The sequence below is a fragment of the Fragaria vesca genome, linkage group LG6 (assembly GCF_000184155.1).
Source record: "Fragaria vesca subsp. vesca linkage group LG6, FraVesHawaii_1.0, whole genome shotgun sequence".
NCBI lineage: Eukaryota > Viridiplantae > Streptophyta > Magnoliopsida > Rosales > Rosaceae > Fragaria > Fragaria vesca.
In genome coordinates, this window is record NC_020496.1 from 28,714,111 (window position 1) to 28,732,577 (window position 18,467).

At 38.3% G+C, this 18,467-nt stretch overlaps 3 protein-coding genes and 1 pseudogene across 3 annotated transcripts; all 4 read left to right on the top strand.

Moving 5' to 3' along the window:
* The first annotated feature begins 1,189 nt into the window (after positions 1-1,189).
* LOC101301710 lies at positions 1,190-3,824 on the top strand (annotated as a pseudogene).
* A 1,746-nt stretch (positions 3,825-5,570) lies between these two features.
* Positions 5,571-6,995, top strand: LOC101301997 (UDP-glucose flavonoid 3-O-glucosyltransferase 7-like). The gene has a single exon (XM_004305893.1). The coding sequence runs from the start codon at positions 5,571-5,573 to the stop codon at positions 6,993-6,995; it is 1,425 nt and encodes a 474-aa protein (XP_004305941.1).
* A 2,251-nt stretch (positions 6,996-9,246) lies between these two features.
* LOC101302288 (disease resistance protein At4g27190-like) lies at positions 9,247-11,605 on the top strand. The gene is made up of 2 exons (XM_004305894.1): positions 9,247-10,411; positions 10,497-11,605. The coding sequence occupies exons 1-2, from the start codon at positions 9,247-9,249 to the stop codon at positions 11,603-11,605; spliced, it is 2,274 nt and encodes a 757-aa protein (XP_004305942.1).
* Positions 11,606-17,435: 5,830 nt separating this feature from the next.
* Positions 17,436-17,765, top strand: LOC101302579 (apyrase 1-like). The gene has a single exon (XM_004305895.1). The coding sequence runs from the start codon at positions 17,436-17,438 to the stop codon at positions 17,763-17,765; it is 330 nt and encodes a 109-aa protein (XP_004305943.1).
* The last annotated feature ends 702 nt before the right edge of the window (positions 17,766-18,467 follow it).

Below are 18,467 nucleotides of genomic sequence, written 5' to 3' on the forward strand. Positions count from 1 at the left end.
AAAAAAAAATACTTGTTTGGCAATAAACTTGTAGTTGTGATTTATTGTATTCAGACCAATAAAAACCTTGCCTTCCTACGTCTTACAAGTCTGTTTTTGTTTCCTAGCTAATTTGATGGTGTTAACAAATAATTACCTGAAAAGATGCATGAGATGGGGAAGCAAAATCTTTGAGAAGCAAGTGAGGCTACTTTTCCCATCACTGAAAAAGATAAAAAACAGTAACAGAAGCAACTGAGGGTCTGAGGCTATTATTCACATGTCTGGCCTCCAATACTACTTCTTTCCCATTGATTTCGTCTACCCCCGTCCACAGTCTTTCAATCTCAAAAATAGTACAAGTTCTGCTACTCAATCAGTTCAACCTCTACAAAGACAGAGAGAGTAATGGTGGAGGGGAAGATGTCGATGAAGTACACGCTGCTCATTAAGAAATGACTCATTATTACATAGCCTGCCAGGAGTACAACAAGTTTCCTAAAGCTTCTGCTCCAACAGCACTAGTACTTTCATTATGCCTACACAAGAGCTCAACGTGCAAGCATATAGATCGACAACCTGACCATCTGCGTTAGTTTCTTAACATTATACTTGTCTTCTGGAAAGAATTTTACATCTACATAAAAATGCTTTGGAAAGTAACCAAATTGAGCTCATAGCCTACCATAACCGATGTTATTTTTTGTTAATTTTCTAGAAATAGACAAGCATGCATTATATGTGCATGTGTGTGTATATGTATATTATTGACAAGTCCTTCTTACTGTGGTTGTTACAAAGGCATTGTTTTGGGACCTGAATCTTATTGAAGTTAAGAACAATATACTTTGCTCACTTAACAGATGTCATATTAAAAATTCTTGCTCATGAGTCATGATCATGTTCGATCCGCTTAACATAATGCTATACAATACTAAATTAACATAGCCTACAATGCTGAACATATTGGGAAAAAACTGTAAAGTGAACTAGATCTAGAAGTTAGATGATACGTCAGTAAGATGCAAACCTGCCATTCTGCATTGCCATTACATGAGACTATGCCTCTACTTATATATTCGGTGTAGCAATTAAGCCCTTAGCACACTTGATGTTTTTGTTCTTCATCACAGCTTCATCACAGTCAGAGTAGAGCTGCCCCATGGAAACTAAATCCTGCAAGCAGCCTCGTGTCTTTTTCTTTCCATACATGGCTCAAGGCCACAGCATATACCCCTTGCAAATATAGCCAAACTATTTTCCTCTCATGGTGTCAAATCAACCATAATAACCACTCCACTCAATGCACCATTCTTTTCTAAAGCAACTCAAAGAATTTTGGAGTTCGATCATGAAATTGATCTTGTTCTCATCACATTCCCATCTGCCGAGGCTGGCTTGCCACAAGAATGTGAGAAGGCTGAGTTGGGTACAACACCACAGATGAAAGGAAAGTTCTTCATTGCTACCAGTTTGCTTGAACCACAGCTCGAGCAGATCTTAGATGAACATCGTCCTCATTGCCTTGTTGTTGATGCTTTCTTTCCATTTGCTACTGATGTTGCTGCTAAGTTTGGAATTCCAAGGCTATATTTTCATGGAACTGGTTTCTTCCCTTTGTGTGCTTCATTGAGTGTGAAGATATATCAACCTTACATGAAATTGTCTACCGACTCAGACTTTTTAAGGTAGATGCTGAAGCCGGATTCACCAACTTCTTCAAAGCAGCCTTATAGCGTGAGGAAAGGAGCTATAGGGTCATTGTTAACAGCTTTTTTGAACTTGAAACCAGCTTATGCAGATCATTACAGGAAGGTGTTTGGGAGGAAGGCATGGCATATTGGCCTAGTTTCATCATGCAACAAGGCAACAGATAAAGAAAAGAAAGAGTCCAGAAGCCCACTTGTGATTAAAAATCTGAAAGTGTCGACAGATAAACTGAAAGTGTCACACAAACTGAAAGGGTTTATGCTTGTAAATACATGGAAATCATGTTTCAAAAATAAAAAAGGGAAGAGAAAGTCAGAAAGATGCGGAATAGCAAAAGAACTTGAAGCCAGATGAAGAAATCAAGATAAAAAAAAAATAAGCTTAACAAATAAGCTTAATTTAAAAAAAAAAACAACTTAAAAAAAAAAAGACTTTTCTATAAAAAAAAAAACTACATGATGCAAATCACCTTAACAACATTATTAAAGCTAAGCATGTTTAAATTGACTGATTAAACAATTGTAACCCATAGAAAACATATAGCAAACACATAAATTTAAGTTATATGTACCTTGCACCCCAAGTTAAGACCATAGTTATATACCAATACTGGACTTGTTATCCCAGTCAAGCACCAACAGTTCAACTGTCTCCAACATCACCATCCTCTGCTCTAACACAAATGAACATGAATAGCAAAACCAGCCAGTCTCACATTTTTTTCTTCCCCTATCTGAGTCACAGTCACACAATACCAGTCATAACATGCCAAACTATTTGCTTCCAAAGGTATCAAAACCACTATAGTTTCTACCCCTCATAACTTGTCTCTCTTCTCCAAAACAATCGAAAGAAGCAAACTTTCTGGTTTCGAAATTGGAGTCCTTTCCATCAAATTTCCTGCTGTGGAGGTTGGATTGCCGGAAGGGTGTGAGAGCGCTCACATGGTCCAAGGGTATGAAGACCTCCAAAAGTTCTTGAAGGCTACCGCCATGCTAGAGCAACCACTTGAGAAGCTGATCAAAGAACACAGACCCAATTGTCTTGAGGCCGACATTTACTTCCCATGGACAACTGATCTTGCTGCAAGGTTTGGAATTCCAAGGCTAGTTTTCCATGGAACAAATTTCATCTCTCAATCAGTCTCATATCATTTGATGAAAATGGACCTCACAAACGTGTCCGATTCCGAACCACTTGTCATTCCCAATTTACCACATGAGTTCAAGATTCCAGGAAACCAAATCCCTGGCTTCATGAAACAAGAATCTGAGTTGAAACGTTTCGGCCAATCGGCTGCTGAATCGGAGAGGAGGAGCTTTGGGGTTATTGTTAACAGTTTCTATGAGATTGAACCAGCTTATGTTGACCATTATAGAAACGTTCTGGGAATCAAAGCTTGGCATATAGGCCCAACGTTTCTATGCCACAAGGAGATTGAAGATAAGGCACATAGAGGACTAGAAAACTCCATACATGGACATGAATGCCAGAAATGGCTAGATTCGAAGAAACCCAACTCAGTAATCTATGTGAGCTTTGGCAGTGTGGTCAAGTTTGATGATGCTCAGCTCATGGAAATTGCTTTGGAACTTGAAGCTTCAAGGCAACAATTCATATGGGTGGTTAAGAAAGATGAAAAGAAGGATCAAGAAAGTAATGAGGATTGGTTGCCTGAAGGGTTTGAGAAGCGAGTTGAAGGCAGAGGACAAGTTATAAGAGGCTGGGCTCCTCAAGTGCAGATTCTGGAACACGTGGCGGTCGGAGGGTTTGTGACACATTGTGGGTGGAACTCGACGCTTGAAGCAGTGTCTGCTGGAGTTCCTATGGCTACGTGGCCGGCGTTCGCTGACCAGTTTTACAATGAGAAGCTGGTGACTCAAATACTTGGCATTGGGGTTGGTGTTGGTGTTTCAAACTGGGCTAGATTTGGAGGGGAAAGAGTGAAGAGTGAAGCTATAAAGAAGGTGGTGAAGCAGATAATGGTGGGTGAGGAAGCAGAGGAAATGAGAAGCAGAGCCAAGAAGTTTGGAGAAATGGCAAGAATGAGTGTGAAGGAAGCCGGATCATCATACAAGGATTTGAATCGCTTGATTGAAGAATTGGGGATCCATACCGCTGCTCCCAACCAATAAATAATCATTAAACGTTTCTTTTTATCTGTTTTTTTTTCCTGCCCATAAATATGGACTTATTTATTCTCAAAAATAATTATTGTGATCAAACTGACAAAAGAAAAAGAAAATATGAGTTCACAAAATCACTCTCGAGAGGATTCAAGTGAGGAGGGATCTTCTCAAACAATGATCCTAATGAAGAGGGATATACTCGAGAGCAATTCAAGTGAGGACCTGAGGGGAGAGATTCAAGTGATATGAAATCTTTTCGAGGTGATTCAGGTGAAGAGAATTCTCCTTGATGTGATTTACGTGAGGAGAAATTTTATTCATTGTGATTCACATGGGTTGAGCATAATGCTGTAGTAAATTGAGAACATTTTTAACTAAGAATCAGATTGTTTCTACCAAATTTCACATGTTTACATAAATAGAATACGAACATAATAACAACACAAGAGCTATAATGGTTCGCCTTAACTTGGAGGGCAAGATTACATTCACTTCAAATGCATGACCAAATGGCCTTTTGTAATTATACAATAGTTGAGAGACAGGGAAGGAAGAGAACTAAGGGAAGCTTTCCTTTTATAGATAAGGAAAGCCTCCTCACATTACTCATTTCTAATGTGGGACTAAGTCCCCCTTTTTTTATTTTATTTTTTGTTAATTCTAGTGTAGATTACTCCTATTCGGGTATTAGTACGAACACAAAGCATGACCATAGGCCTTTTGTAATTATACAATAGTTGAGAGATAGGGAAGAGAACTAAGGGAAGCTTTCCTTTTATAGATAAGGAAACCCTCCTCACATTACTAATTTCTAATGTGGAACTCAAGTCCCCCCTTTTATTTTTATTTTATTTTTATTTTTTGTAATTCTAGTGTAGATTACTCCTATTCGGGTATTAGTACCAACACAAATCATAAACAAAATCCTAACAAAAACTCAATTCTTCCCACTACGTCTACATGAATCTACAAAGAATCAAACATCAAAACCAAGAACAAAACTGATATGCATTATGCATAGATTAAGAAGAGACCCTTTTTCCCCCCTCTTCTGTTCTTGCCGGTAATTTGATTTTGGATTAATTTCAGTTTACACCCTTAAGGTTTAGGGTTAACATCATTTCACTCCTATACTTTTAATTTTGAAAATTTATCCCTTAAAATTTTCAATTTTCATAAATAATGCCAATTGCTGAAATTCCGTCTAATTCGGAAGTTAATTTTGATTTCATAACTCATTAAAATGGCTAAAATAGTCTTATAACAACATAAATTGTCTTTTGAGACCTTTGTTTTTTCTAAGATATCATGTTATCCTTTAACCTTTAAATTAAACAAAATTTTAACAATTGTGTCTGATTTATAAAAATTAGAGACTTTCAGAGATAAATTTTTAAAATTAAAAATATAACGAGTAAACCGATGTTAACCCAAACCTCGCCGGGGAGGTAAACTAAAATTAATCTTTTGATTTTATACGATTACCGGTAATGTGAACTAATGAAGTTAACTATCTGGAGCTTATGATCAGAAGTTCTCCAGAAAACAGCCGTTCTTAAAAAGTGGGTAGGTTTTGTACCTGATGTTTCCTCATATTTAATTTCTGACATGTACATGCATGGTTGAAGTTTGGCCAAGTGTTCACATTAGCTAAAGATATTTATCTCGACTTCAAGCTCATCCAACCCCCTGCAGCTCCATCATTTCTGACTTTCTGTGTTGGGGTTGGATCTCGGAGTTGAAACTACCACCATGGAAACCCAAAACCACAAGCTGCACATCGCGTTCTTCCCCTTTATGGCTCAAGGCCATGTGATCCCAGCCATTCACCTGACCAAGCTATTTGTTTCCAGAGGTCTCAAAGCCACCATCATCACAACCCCGGCAGATGCACCTTTCATCCGCAAGAAGATCGAAAACTCTGGTACCCAGATCAACATTTTCACAATTAAAGTGCCTGCTGTTGAGGTGGGATTGCCAGAAAACTGTGAGAACTTTCACTCTGCTACTTCGCCGGAAATGCAAGCAAAGTTCTTCAAAGCCACAACCTTGCTTGGACCACAGCTTGAGCTCTTCTTGAAGCAAAGGAAACCCAATTGCCTTGTTGCTGATATGTTCTTTCCTTGGGCTACTGATGTGGCATCAAAGCTTGGGATTCCAACTCTCATTTTCCATGGAATTAGTTACTTCGCCTTGTGCGCTACACTGTGTGTGCATCTGTATAAGCCTCACAATCAGGTTTCATCTGATTCAGAACCTTTTGTTATTCCTAACTTACCCGACAAGATTGAGCTGAATAGAAAGAAAATTCCTGATTTTGTTAAGGATGGAGTTGAGAATGAGTTTAAAAAGATGTATGAAGAATCTATGGAAGCACTAAAGAGCAGCTATGGGGTTCTTGTTAACAGCTTTTATGAGCTTGAACATAGTTATGCTGATCATTACCGCAATGTGTTGGGGTTAAAAGCTTGGCATATAGGGCCATTGTGGTTATGCAATGAAGTTGAAGATCAGAAACTCTCTACTGATGAACATGAATGCATGAAATGGCTTGACAGAAAGAAGCCCAATTCAGTTGTTTATGTATGTTTTGGGAGTTTGGCAAATTTTGGTGATGCCCAGCTCCTAGAAATTGCAATAGGTCTTGAGGCTTCAGGGCACCATTTCATTTGGGTTGTCAATAAACAAAATATTATCGAGGAAAACTGGTTGCCTGAAGGATTTGAAGAAAGGATTGAAGGGAAGGGAATGATTATAAGAGGGTGGGCACCGCAAGTGAAGATTCTTTCACATGAAGCAGTGGGAGGGTTTGTGACACATTGTGGGTGGAACTCAACACTTGAGGCAGTGTGTGCTGGTGTACCGATGGTGACATGGCCTCTATTTGCAGAGCAGTTTTACAATGAGAAGTTGATAACGCAAGTGCTTGGGATCGGGGTTGATGTTGGTGCTCAAGAATGGATTAGAGTGGATGGTGAGATTGTGAAGAGTGAGAACATAGAGAAGGCTGTGAGAAAGGCAATGGTGGGTGAAAAAGCAGAGGAAATGAGAAGCAGAGCTAGGGGTTATGCCGAAATGGCAAGAAGGGCTATTGAAGAAGGGGGTTCATCTTATACAGATCTCAATAGTTTGATTGAAGAATTGAGGTCTCGTGCCATTACTACAGAAACAAGTTGAATTTATCAAGTTTAGAACTTGTGTAATATGATTCTTCAAATTTACTATAATTTGGTGCTAGGTAGATGAACTGACATGCAAAAAGCAGAGGCAGAAGCAAATAAAAAGGAAATAAATGCAGATGAAGTTTTTTTTTTTTTTTGTAATGAAAAGATTCAATGATTCATTAAGGGCAAACCCAAAACAAAGGCAACAGCGAGAGCCCAAGTACTTACAACTGCCGGCGACGGAGGGCATGGAAGACCATCGGAACGGACTGTGGTGGCTGTTGGGCCCATCTCTGAGGCGGCACTGTTCGCTTCACGAGGAGCCCAGCTCCAGATACAAGCATCAACAATCCAATAACTGTCGGGTAAGAGACCCAGTTGCAGGTTGATGGATTCTGAATTGCTAATATGAGAGATTTGGCATCAGATTCAATAACAATCTTTTCATATTGTTTGAAATTGCTGTGGTTAAGCCAGGAAGGATGGCCTCAGGATTCCATTTCCCTTCAGCCTCCGAGGAATGAAGGAGCACTCGAGAGCTTTGGCATTACAAAATTCACTCGCCAACGAAGTTGCAGCAGAGAGGGGGAAGCTCCCTGGTACACATACTTGCATCTGGTCCTCCAAATCTGTGAAGCTACACAAGGTCAGAAATGTCTCTATTTGATGTGTGTTAGATAGACTTGCAATACATGGTAGAAGGTTTAGGGTTTAGGTTTTAACACAGATTCACAGAACACCACTCGTAGCATTTCTAGAATGGGATTGTTCACCTGGACTGGATCAAAGCCATGTTACTGCAACTTTATTTTTTGATGATTTTCCCCCAGGGGTAGAAAATGTTAATAACTTATTATGATGATTTTCACTCCGTGGAATTGAGGTGCACAAGTTGGACTTGGAATCTGGGTTTGGAGGAAAACCCTATAGGAAACATGTTTTGCTTTTGTGTTCGTCTGCTCGAATTTTGAATTGGAAAGAAATTATGATACAGATTCGATAACCTATAATGCACTCAAATCATTTCGATCATATCTTTATTCTTTTCTTGATTTCCATCAACTGCTACTCCCCCACAAAGCACCAAAGATTAAAAATAAATAAACTAAAAGAACTTTGGAGCGATTATTGCTTCTTAAGTTTTTATTACTTTTTCTCTTTTGATCTGTAATACATCTTTGAGAAATTTTAAATACACACCCCTAATCTCTTAATACACACCCCTATTATTTTATGTTTCTATTGAGATTTTATAGGTAAGCTAAATGACCAAAACATACATCTATTATTAAAAAAAAAAAATCACGCTAGAAGTATTCTTTTCAACGTCTTCTACCCTAAAATAGTCGAAAACACGTATTCTCCCATAACCCAAATTCTTCTTCACAATTCATTTGGGTTGTTTTTTTTTTTTTTTTTTTTGTATCCGTATCAGCTTTAGTTTGATTTTACAGATCATATTGTCAAGTACTATATCTTTATCAGCTTTAGTTTGATCTTGTAGATCATATTGTCAAGTACTGCTATTTTTATCATGACATTGTTTTATCGAATAATTAGCTATTTATGTTTAATAGCTACTGTACTTCTACACTTGTACTAGTTTGTGAATTTTGAAAACTTGTATTGGTGATTGGAGTTGGATATAATAATAATCATTTGATTATAAATTGAACGATGATAACCACAAATTTCTAAGCAAAAAATTAGACGAAATAATATAGTAAAAAGAGGTACCAAATAGTAAATATATATTAATTATATTAAATAACGGAATATTTCATAAATTCAGGGTATTTTAGGCAGTTTGGGATGTGTATTAAGTATAATACTGAAATGAAAAACTTGATAGGTGGTGTATTAAGTAAGGGGTGTGTATTAAGATATTAAGGGTGTGTATTTAAAATTTCTCTACATCTTTTCTATTATCAGAGAACCCCAACTTCTTGAACAAAGTTCTGTGCACCATATTCCCAAAGCTTATCTGCAAAAGAAATCAAGTTTCCCTGCTCCAAGGTTAGTCAATAAAATCATATATTTTGTTCCATTTTCAGAGCATTAATATTTTGTTCCATTTTCAGCGGTCCTTGGTAAGTTGCATCCATCATCTAGTTTATTATTACTAGCTTCTGTACGTATCAGCTAAAGCTAAGTAAAGAAGCTCCTTTGTTCAAAGTTAAATCATAATGTCATTTCTCCTAGATGATTTGTATCATCGTTTGCTTCTTTTTTCATGCATCTTCTGTTTTCAGGATAATTATAAGATGGGGGAGATTGTTTTGGGAATTCTTGGTCCAGTAATGCAACTTGGAGAGTGGATGTGGACTCCTGTGAAGCGTGGGATGAGTTACATGGTTCATTACAAGAGAAACTTGCAGTCTCTTGGCCTTCAAGTTCAGAAGCTTGAGGTGATGCAGAATTATCATAAAGAATCTGTGGACACTGCTGAAATGAGTGGAGACAGAATCAAGCCTGAGGTTCAAGAATGGCTAATAGAAGCTGATAATACCATGACACATGTGAGGCAACTGAATGGTGAAGCTGAGGTAGGTGAAAAGCGCTTTGTAGGATGGTGTCCGGATTTGAAATGGCGCTACAATTTGGGGAAGAAAGCATGGAATCTGAGAGCTACAGTTAACAAGCTGGTAGAAGAGGCAAAATTTGAGAGTGTTGCACTTGGAGTTCGTCGAGTGCCTGAAGTTCAGAACTTAATCTTTACTGAAGGATTTGAACCATTTGAAGCAACTAGACAAGCCATGGATAGAGTTATGGACGTGCTGAAGAAAGAAGAGATCACAGTCATTGGGGTCTACGGCATGGGTGGCATAGGAAAAACCACTTTGGTGAAACAAGTTGGTGCACAAGTGTGTAGAGATGGGTTCTTTGATAGTATGATTATGGCTGTTTTCACTCAGAACCCGGTGGTGATGCAAATTCAAGACCAACTTGCAAATATGCTGACCTTGAAGTTGCCTGAAACAACAGAAATACTAAGAGCTGCTAGATTGAGGGAGAGGATGTTGAGAGGAAAGAAAATCCTTGTAATCTTGGACGATATTTGGAGGACAATAGATTTGTCTAGCATAGGAATTCCTGGCTTTGACGAGCTTGGAAGATGTGATTCCAAAGTTATCCTTACCACAAGGATATTCAACGTGTGTCATGCCATGGGGAGTCAAGTGAAGATCCCACTCAACCTATTATCAGAAGATGATTCGTGGAACTTGTTTGTGAAGAATGCCAGAAAGTCTTTTGAGTCAACCAATCTCTGTAAGGTAGCAAAGCAAGTAGCTAATGAGTGTGGTGGCCTCCCAGTTGCATTGATCACAGTTGCAAAGGCACTTGGAGATAAAGACCAGTTGGAAGAATGGCAAGAAGCGGCGCGACGGCTAAAGATCTCCCAGCCTGCTAGTTTTGATGATGACGAACGTCTGCTCAAATGTGTAAGGTTAAGTTATGATAACTTGAAAGGGGAGGATGCAAAATCATGCTTCTTACTTTTGCCTCTTTCCAGAAGACTATGATATCCCAATAAAGGACTTGATCAAGTATGGACTTGGGAAAGGGTTATTTAGGGATGCTGCCACATTGGAAGAAGCCAGAAGCAGAGCGCATTCGGTGATCAATTATCTTAAGTCTTCCAACTTGCTTTTGGAAGGTAAAACTCACCCCTTCATATTTGCAAGGAAAAAGTACGTAAGGATGCATGATGTTATTCGGGATATGGCCATGTTAATTGCAGCATCTGAATATGGTGATGGATTTTTGGTCAAAGCTGGGACTGAATTAACCGTCTGGCCAAGTAATGCATATGAAGGCCACTCTGCAATCTCTTTGATGAAGAACGATATTCGGAAGCTTCCTCAAGAGTTGGTATGTCCAAAGCTCCAGAATTTATTACTGCAACATAATCAAAATATATGTGAGATCCCAGAAACATTTTTTGAAAGCTTGAATGAGTTAAAGGTCTTAGATTTCAGTGCCACTAGTATATCGACTTTACCCCACTCTTTGAGTCTGCTAACCAACCTTCAGGCATTGTATTTTGATCATTGCCGTCCAATAAGAAATGTTTCTCTGTTAGGAGAACTGAAGAAACTTGAAATTCTTAGCCTGAGTGGATCATGCCATGAGGAATTACCTAAGGAAATAGGAAATTTGGCTAAGCTCAGAATGCTTGATATTACTTTGAGTACATCCGTGATGAGAATTCCATCCAATTTGATATCAAGGTTGTCTAGGTTAGAAGAACTATACATGCGATATAGTTTTAAGGAGTGGGGGAGTAAAGTTGAGGGAGAAGGAGAAGAAACCAATGTTAGATTTGATGAGTTGGTTGGCCTGTCACACTTGAACATTTTGGAGGTTGACATAATCGATGCAGAGTGCTTGCCTGCGAATGTGAGCTGCATTCCCAGTTGGGAAAAGTTTTACATAAGTATCGCAGGCAAGAAATATCGTCCCCCGCTTAGCTATGTTTTGGGTTCTCTTTTAGCGAATCATAGTAAGGTAAATTCAAGAGGGTTGGAGCTTACCAGAACCATAAACAGCTTCCCAGTTGGTTTAATAGTGCTGTTACCCAAAGAGCGCAGCAACTTTGGTACACAGAGTGCGAGGACTTGAATAACATTCTGTTGGAATATGACCATGGAAATCTGTTCAGACTGGAGTCCCTAGAGATTCGAGGTTGCCATCAAGTTGTGACTTTGATGGACACAACAACAGGGGTTTCGATCACGAATAAACCTGTCTTTGAGAATCTTGAAGTCTTGTGTTTGTTGAGTTTGGATAATTTGAAAAGGTTGTGTGTGGGTGAATTACCACAAGGGTCTCGGTAATCTCAAGCGTTTGGGGGTGGAAATGTGTAGCAACTTGTTGAATCCACTTCTTCCATCAAATTTGTTGCAGAGATTGCAAAATCTGGAAACACTATTGATTTCAGATGTGAAAAGTGTGGAGTATGTGTTTCGGTCGGAAGATTTTGGGCAAGAACCAATTCAGTTGAGAAAATTGAGAGAACTCAGATTGTGGTATCTACCGCAACTGGAAAACATATGGACCGGTCCTGTTCATTATGTAATCTTCCGTAATGTTCGAACTTTGCAAGTTCAAGGGTGCAACAAATTGAAATATATCTTCACATCCGAGATATCTCAAAGTCTCTTGCAATTGGAGGTGCTTACTGTCCAGTACTGTAGTTTTTTGGAAATGATCATTGGACCACCGGGCGAGGGAACTATAGTGAACAACATCATTTTGCCACAATTAAAGTACTTGCAGTTGGAACATCTTCCACAGATAACAAGCTTCTACACCGAAAATAACAGGATTGAGTGTCCCTCATTGCAAGTCTTAACTGTAAACAATTGCCCGCAGTTTCCAACCTCTACTTACGACTTCCACAGCAGGAACCCAGTCACAATCCGTAAATCGTGGTGAACAATCAGATTCTCAAATTTCTACTGGTATGTCTGCCCTGCTTGTGTTATAAACTTCATTTGCTTTTTTTTATTTTACTTCCATTTTTCTATCAGCAACAGCCTCTCTTTAAAAGTTACCTTCTTATTTGCAGCCTTTATCTTAGGATTTTTTTTTGGTCTGAAGCCATTGTCTTAGGATATATCATAATATCATAATAGCATAAATATCATAATAGCATGCTATATAGAATTATTACAGTCTCTTTGTTTCCTATGTTATAGATGAAACATAATTGGACGAATGTCACTCAAATATGAAATTTATAGCAACACAACAGTTGTAGAGTGTACCGCAAATCTAATGAAGGCTAGGCAGCATAAGTAGGATCCTCATCAAACAAGTTGGTATTTCAGAAAAATATCAAATTCACCCAAAATACATTGCATACATTGTCGATTACTAGAGCATGGAAAAAGGTCATATTTCCAAAGATACAGAAAGTACCTTAATAATGTTCCCTGATAGAGTAGGATGAAGTAGAAATTGATTCCTATATATCCCTGCAAGCTGGAGAGATATGAAGAAATAATTATACTGGTTTACTAGTAAAACACGAAAAGATATAAAGAAACTGGTCTCAAGCATTTAAGTTCCATTCCATGAGCCAAAGATGAGTTACAGTGGAATATGTATTGTCATGGAGTATAGGTACGTACCATACCCTTCGACAAGTAATTTTCCAAGTCGAAATCAGCTGCAAAGACAAACAAGTCTTTGATCTACAACTGCAGGATCAGGGACAACCAATCAAAAGTAGCAAAATTATCAGAACACCAAGTCACCAACCAAATCTTAGTTAAAAGATTTAAACTTTCATAAGTTTGGTGTGACAATTCTGCTGTTGTATGTCATGAAGAGCCATTAGTTCTAAACCATTCGAAACAGTCATTCCCATTGCTACTCAAGGGTTTGAGAGCCTAATTCAAGTTTAACTTCCTACTGTAACTTTCTTCTGCATGTAGTGAATGCATTTTAAATTAAGAGACATTTGATGATTTGATTGTGTTGGTAGAGCATAAACTAGAACATACATTCTGTTCTATTATCTTATATACTTCAATTTGATTCTAGCTGTGCAGAAGAGAAGGGAAGGTGGCATCCAGTGGTCTTGAAGAAAATGATGTTCAAATGGCATTCACTCTTTGGCAAGAATGTATATTTTGAGTTGGCTTTCAATTCATTTGTATTGGGGATTCATAATGTTATTGATGCACTTATTTAAATTTTATTTTGTGTGCATTGTGATGTTCCTGTTATGTTTTTTAAGGCTGAACTTACGTTGAATTATCCTTGAGGTCGAATCACTCGGATGTATACATGATCTTGCAGATGTATACAGAAGCCATTCTAATTTTAAGTCTGTTTTGTGAATCCGTCTTTTTGGCTTCTTTCTGCTTGTTGGATACCAGATGCAGTTCATATATGTCTAGTTTTGTTTGGACTAATGCAACTTAATAAATCATAATGATCCTGTTCTAGGACTTAGGTATATAATACATATTTTAGTCAATATGCTTACGTGAAAGCGCTACGTTGCAGAAATCGATCATTCATATATAGCTTGATGAAATGTCTACATATTGTGTGTGGTGTTTTTTTTTTTTGGTAAATAAACGAGTATATTAAAAGAAAAAAGGGAGGGCAAGCCCAGTACAACCGAAGCCAAAGGCAAAAAAGCTACAGAACAATAGAAACCAAGCTAACCAAAGGAAAGCAAAACAAAACCTGAAAAAGGAACAAAGAAAGAAAGGACTAAGAGGCATATAAGCTCCACTTTCCAGTAATATATCTATTAGTAATGGATGGCTTAAACTTGATGGAAATGAGCCTACATCTGATCATGGAAATAATATTCTTGAGAACCACAGAAGGAGCACATCTTTCATTTCTAAAGATACGATTATTCCTCTCTTTCCAAATGAGGTAAACAGTAACAGAAAGACAGAGTTTCTTGATGGTAGAAGAGAGAGACTTACCTCCCCACCGAGAAGAAGCCCATTCAATAAATAAAGGCCAAGGGGGGTTCAACCAAGGCACCCCACAAGAACAAAGAACACTTTTCCAAATATGCAGCGAGAAAGAGCAAGCAAAGAAAAGATGATTGATATTTTCTGAAACTAGACCACAAAGAGGGCATAGAGAACTAATTTGAGGAGAATAAGTAGTGATCCTGGCAAGCTTACCATGAACAGCCAACCAAAGGATGAAACTGGCTCTAGGAATATTATTGGTAAACCACACAATCTTTGCCCAATCAACAACAAGATGATGAATCAGAATCTGATCCATCGTAGAAGCTGTAGAGAAAATTCCAGAAGTAGAAGGTAACCAAATACAAGAATCCTTGCAACTTGATTTTGGAATAAGACCTTCTAGATTACTTGCAACTCTAAGAATGGCAGAATTAGTAGAAAGAGGCCAACACCAAGACTCACCCATCACAATAGAACTAACCAAGGCATTGGAAGAAATACCAGAATTAATCATAGCACCAGGCCCCAACCTAGGCAGCAAAGGGCCAAAAGGGTGCCAATAATCATGCCAAAAATAAGTAGATTTTCCATCACAAATAATATGCTTAATAAGAGGACGAATAAGATCTCGAATCTTCAACAACTTCCTCCAATTCCAGGAGCAAATTTGGGGTGTAGACACCATCCAAAAGCTTTTATCTCTCAAGAAATTAACTTTGATCCAAGAAGACCAAAGACTAGAATCATCTGTCAAAAGAATCCAAATATGCCTCGCCATTAGAGCCTTGTTCCAGATGTGAAGACTTTTGATTCCCAGACCTCCCTCACTTGTAGAAGCACAAACAACCTCCCAAGCCACTTTTGAAGAATAATGGCTTGTACAACTTCCAGACCACAAAAAACATCTTAAATTCTGCTCAATTAACATATGGATCTTTTTCGGCAAAAAGAGATGAGAAGCCCAAAACACCTGCAAACTACATAAAACAGATTTGACAAGTTGCAGACGACCGGCATAAGAGAGCAGCTTATTCTCCCAACTTTGAATTCTTGAAACCACCCGCTCTACCAAAGGCGAACAATCACTTAAGGAAAGTTTTGTGGTAATAAGAGGGATTCCAAGATACTTAAAAGGAGTGGAGCCCATTGGAAAGCCAAAACAATTTCTAATCTGAGAGGCTTCATCAACTTGAACACCCAAGAGATAAATGTTGCTCTTATTTGCATTTGCAGCCAGACCTGAGAGACCATAGAATGAATTTAAGGTCTCCTTTAACACCCGAGCTGATTGATAATCACCACCACAAAATAAAAAGAGGTCATCAGCAAAAGCTAAATGTGCAAGCTTGATTGATTCACATCTCCAGTGGTACCTAAAGGCAGGAAGAGCTTGAATTTTCTTATGTAAAAGCCTAGAAAGAACCTCTATAGCAATAACAAAAAGATAAGGAGAGAGAGGGTCTCCTTGCTTGTGGTGTTTACTCCCTTGTGCCTTGTTTCCTTTATTGCTCAAGGCCACCAAATCCCAGCCATTCACATGATCAAGCTATTTGCTTTCAGAGGTCTCAAAGTTAGTTACCGTGATCACAACCCTTCTAGATGCACCCTTCATCGAAAAGAAAATTTATAATCCCTGTTCCCAAATCCACAATTTTTCCATAACAAAGTTCACTCTGTTGAAGTTGGACTTCTTGATAACTGTATGAGCTTTCACTCAGCCAGTTCCTCAGAATGCAAGCCATGTTCTTGGTTTATAAGTTGAGATTAGAATGGTGTATGAAGAATATATGATAGCACTAAAGAGCAGCTACGGGATTCTTGTTCACAAAATGTATGAGAAGGGCAATGGTTGGTGAAGAGGCAGAGGAGTTGATAAGAAGAGCTTAAGGCATATACAATTACAGTGATGTAGAGAACGGCTGTTGAAGAAGAAGGGTCATCTTTCTCTGATTTCAGTGGTTTGATTGAAGAACTGAGATCTCAAGCTAGCAGACTCCAAATTAGATTCTGATACAGCAATTTGGCTGATAAGAAATTTAGAAAGAACGACTTTGCCTACACCAGGAATTCTCACTATTTTTATTTTGACATTGTTTTGTTTTTTTTTCTTTTTCTCCGCGATGCCTCCATGTTGTCTCCTCCATTTGGCTCATAAAAGTGACTTTTTATTTTCCATCTAGCTAGACCAGTAACAGACATCTCTCCTTAACTTGCGCTCTTGTTAGTTAACTTTAATTTGGCCCTTTGCATGTCTTCAACCAATTGCTGCATTATCCGATCATTTGGCTCAAGACTTTCCAGCCGGCAATCATACTCGAACCTCAATTGTGCCACCACTTCGAGTCGGTTTGTCTTGAGTTTAGGAGTTCAGGCGAAAAGATCAAGCTTGTCCGAATAAATTAACGACTTGTCTTAGCTTGGAGAAACTTTTTTACTGATATGTATTTTCTTTTTGCTCCGAGTCTATTTTCCTTCAGCTTGTGAGTATAGATTTTCACTCTGGTATCTTGTTTGGTATGATGTGAGCTTTGGTTACATGTGGTATTTTTTGGATAGTCTAGTTCCAACTTCTTACGTCATGATGAATAAAATTTAAGTTTGATAAAAAAAAAATTAAAAAAATTCAGACTTCTCATATCTTGGCCATCAGAATTCAGAAATGTTATGTTCACATAATCATCAACCACCTTTTGTATTTAAATTTAATGATAGAAAGAATTATAAGGAAATTTGGTTGTCTTACAGTTGGATGTAAATATAAAGGTAAGAGTAAATGACACTTTAGTACTAATTTTAAAGGTTTATTGCCCACCCCAATGAAAAACTTTTTTCTATGCCCATTTCAATTAAACTTAATAGAATTACTTTTCTACTCATAACTTATCTATCTCTCTCCTCTCATTCCGGATCTCTCTTTCATTTCTCTCTCTCTCTCTCTCTCTCTCTCTCTCTCTCTCTCTCTCTCTCTCTCTCTCTCTCTCTCTCTTCTCCTCCTCACCATGGTCTTCTACGTCATGCCCTCCCAGACTCCGATTCAGATTCACTCCTCCTCCGACTCCAAGACCTCCTACGTCGTCATCTTCGACGCCGGCAGCTGTGTCCACGTCTTCTGCTTCGACCACAACCTCAACCTCCTCCCCATCGGAAAAGATCTCGAGCTCTTCCTCCAGACCAAGCCCGGTCTTAGCTCCTACGCCTCCAACCCTCGCAGCGCCGCCCTGTCGCTCTCAGATCTCCTCCACAAGGCCGAAGCCACCATTCCTAAGGACCTGCGTCCCTTCACCCCCGTCCGCGTCGGCGCAACCACCGGCCTCCGGGCGTTAGGTTAGGGATTTGCTCAAGCAGTCAAGCTCCCTCAACTCCCAACCTGATGATGTTTCTGTCATCGACGGAACTAAAGTTTACTGGAGGTAGTAAACTTTAGTTTTTCGAATCTAAATTGTTCTTCCTCTGTTTTAGTGTGTATTATGGTCTTGAAAATACTGTTTTGCAAGTTTACTACCCCCAGTAAAAGTTTACTAAGGGTAGTAAATTTTATTTTTTCTCATCTAAGTTGATTTTTCTCCGTTTTAATGTGTACTTATAGCCTTGGAGATATTATTTTGCAAGATTACTACCCCCAGTAAGATGTTTACTAGGGGTGGTAAACTTTATTTTTTGCATATATGTTGATTTTTTCTCTCTTTTAAGGTATATAATGGTCATAGGAAAACTGTATTGCAAGTTTACTACCCCCAGCAGAAGTTTACTAGGGATAGTAAACTTTATTTTTCCGCATCTAAGTTGATTTTTCACTATTTTAAAGTGTATAATAGTCATGGAGAAACTTTATTTTGAGTTTACTACCCCCAGTAAAAGTTTACTAGGGGTAGTAAACTTTACTAGTGTGTATTATGGTCTTGAAAATACTATTTTGCTATTTTAAAGTGTATAATAGTCATGGAGAAACTTTATTTTGAGTTTACTACCCCCAGTAAAAGTTTACTAAGGGTAGTAAACTTTACTAGTGTGTATTATGGTCTGAAAATACT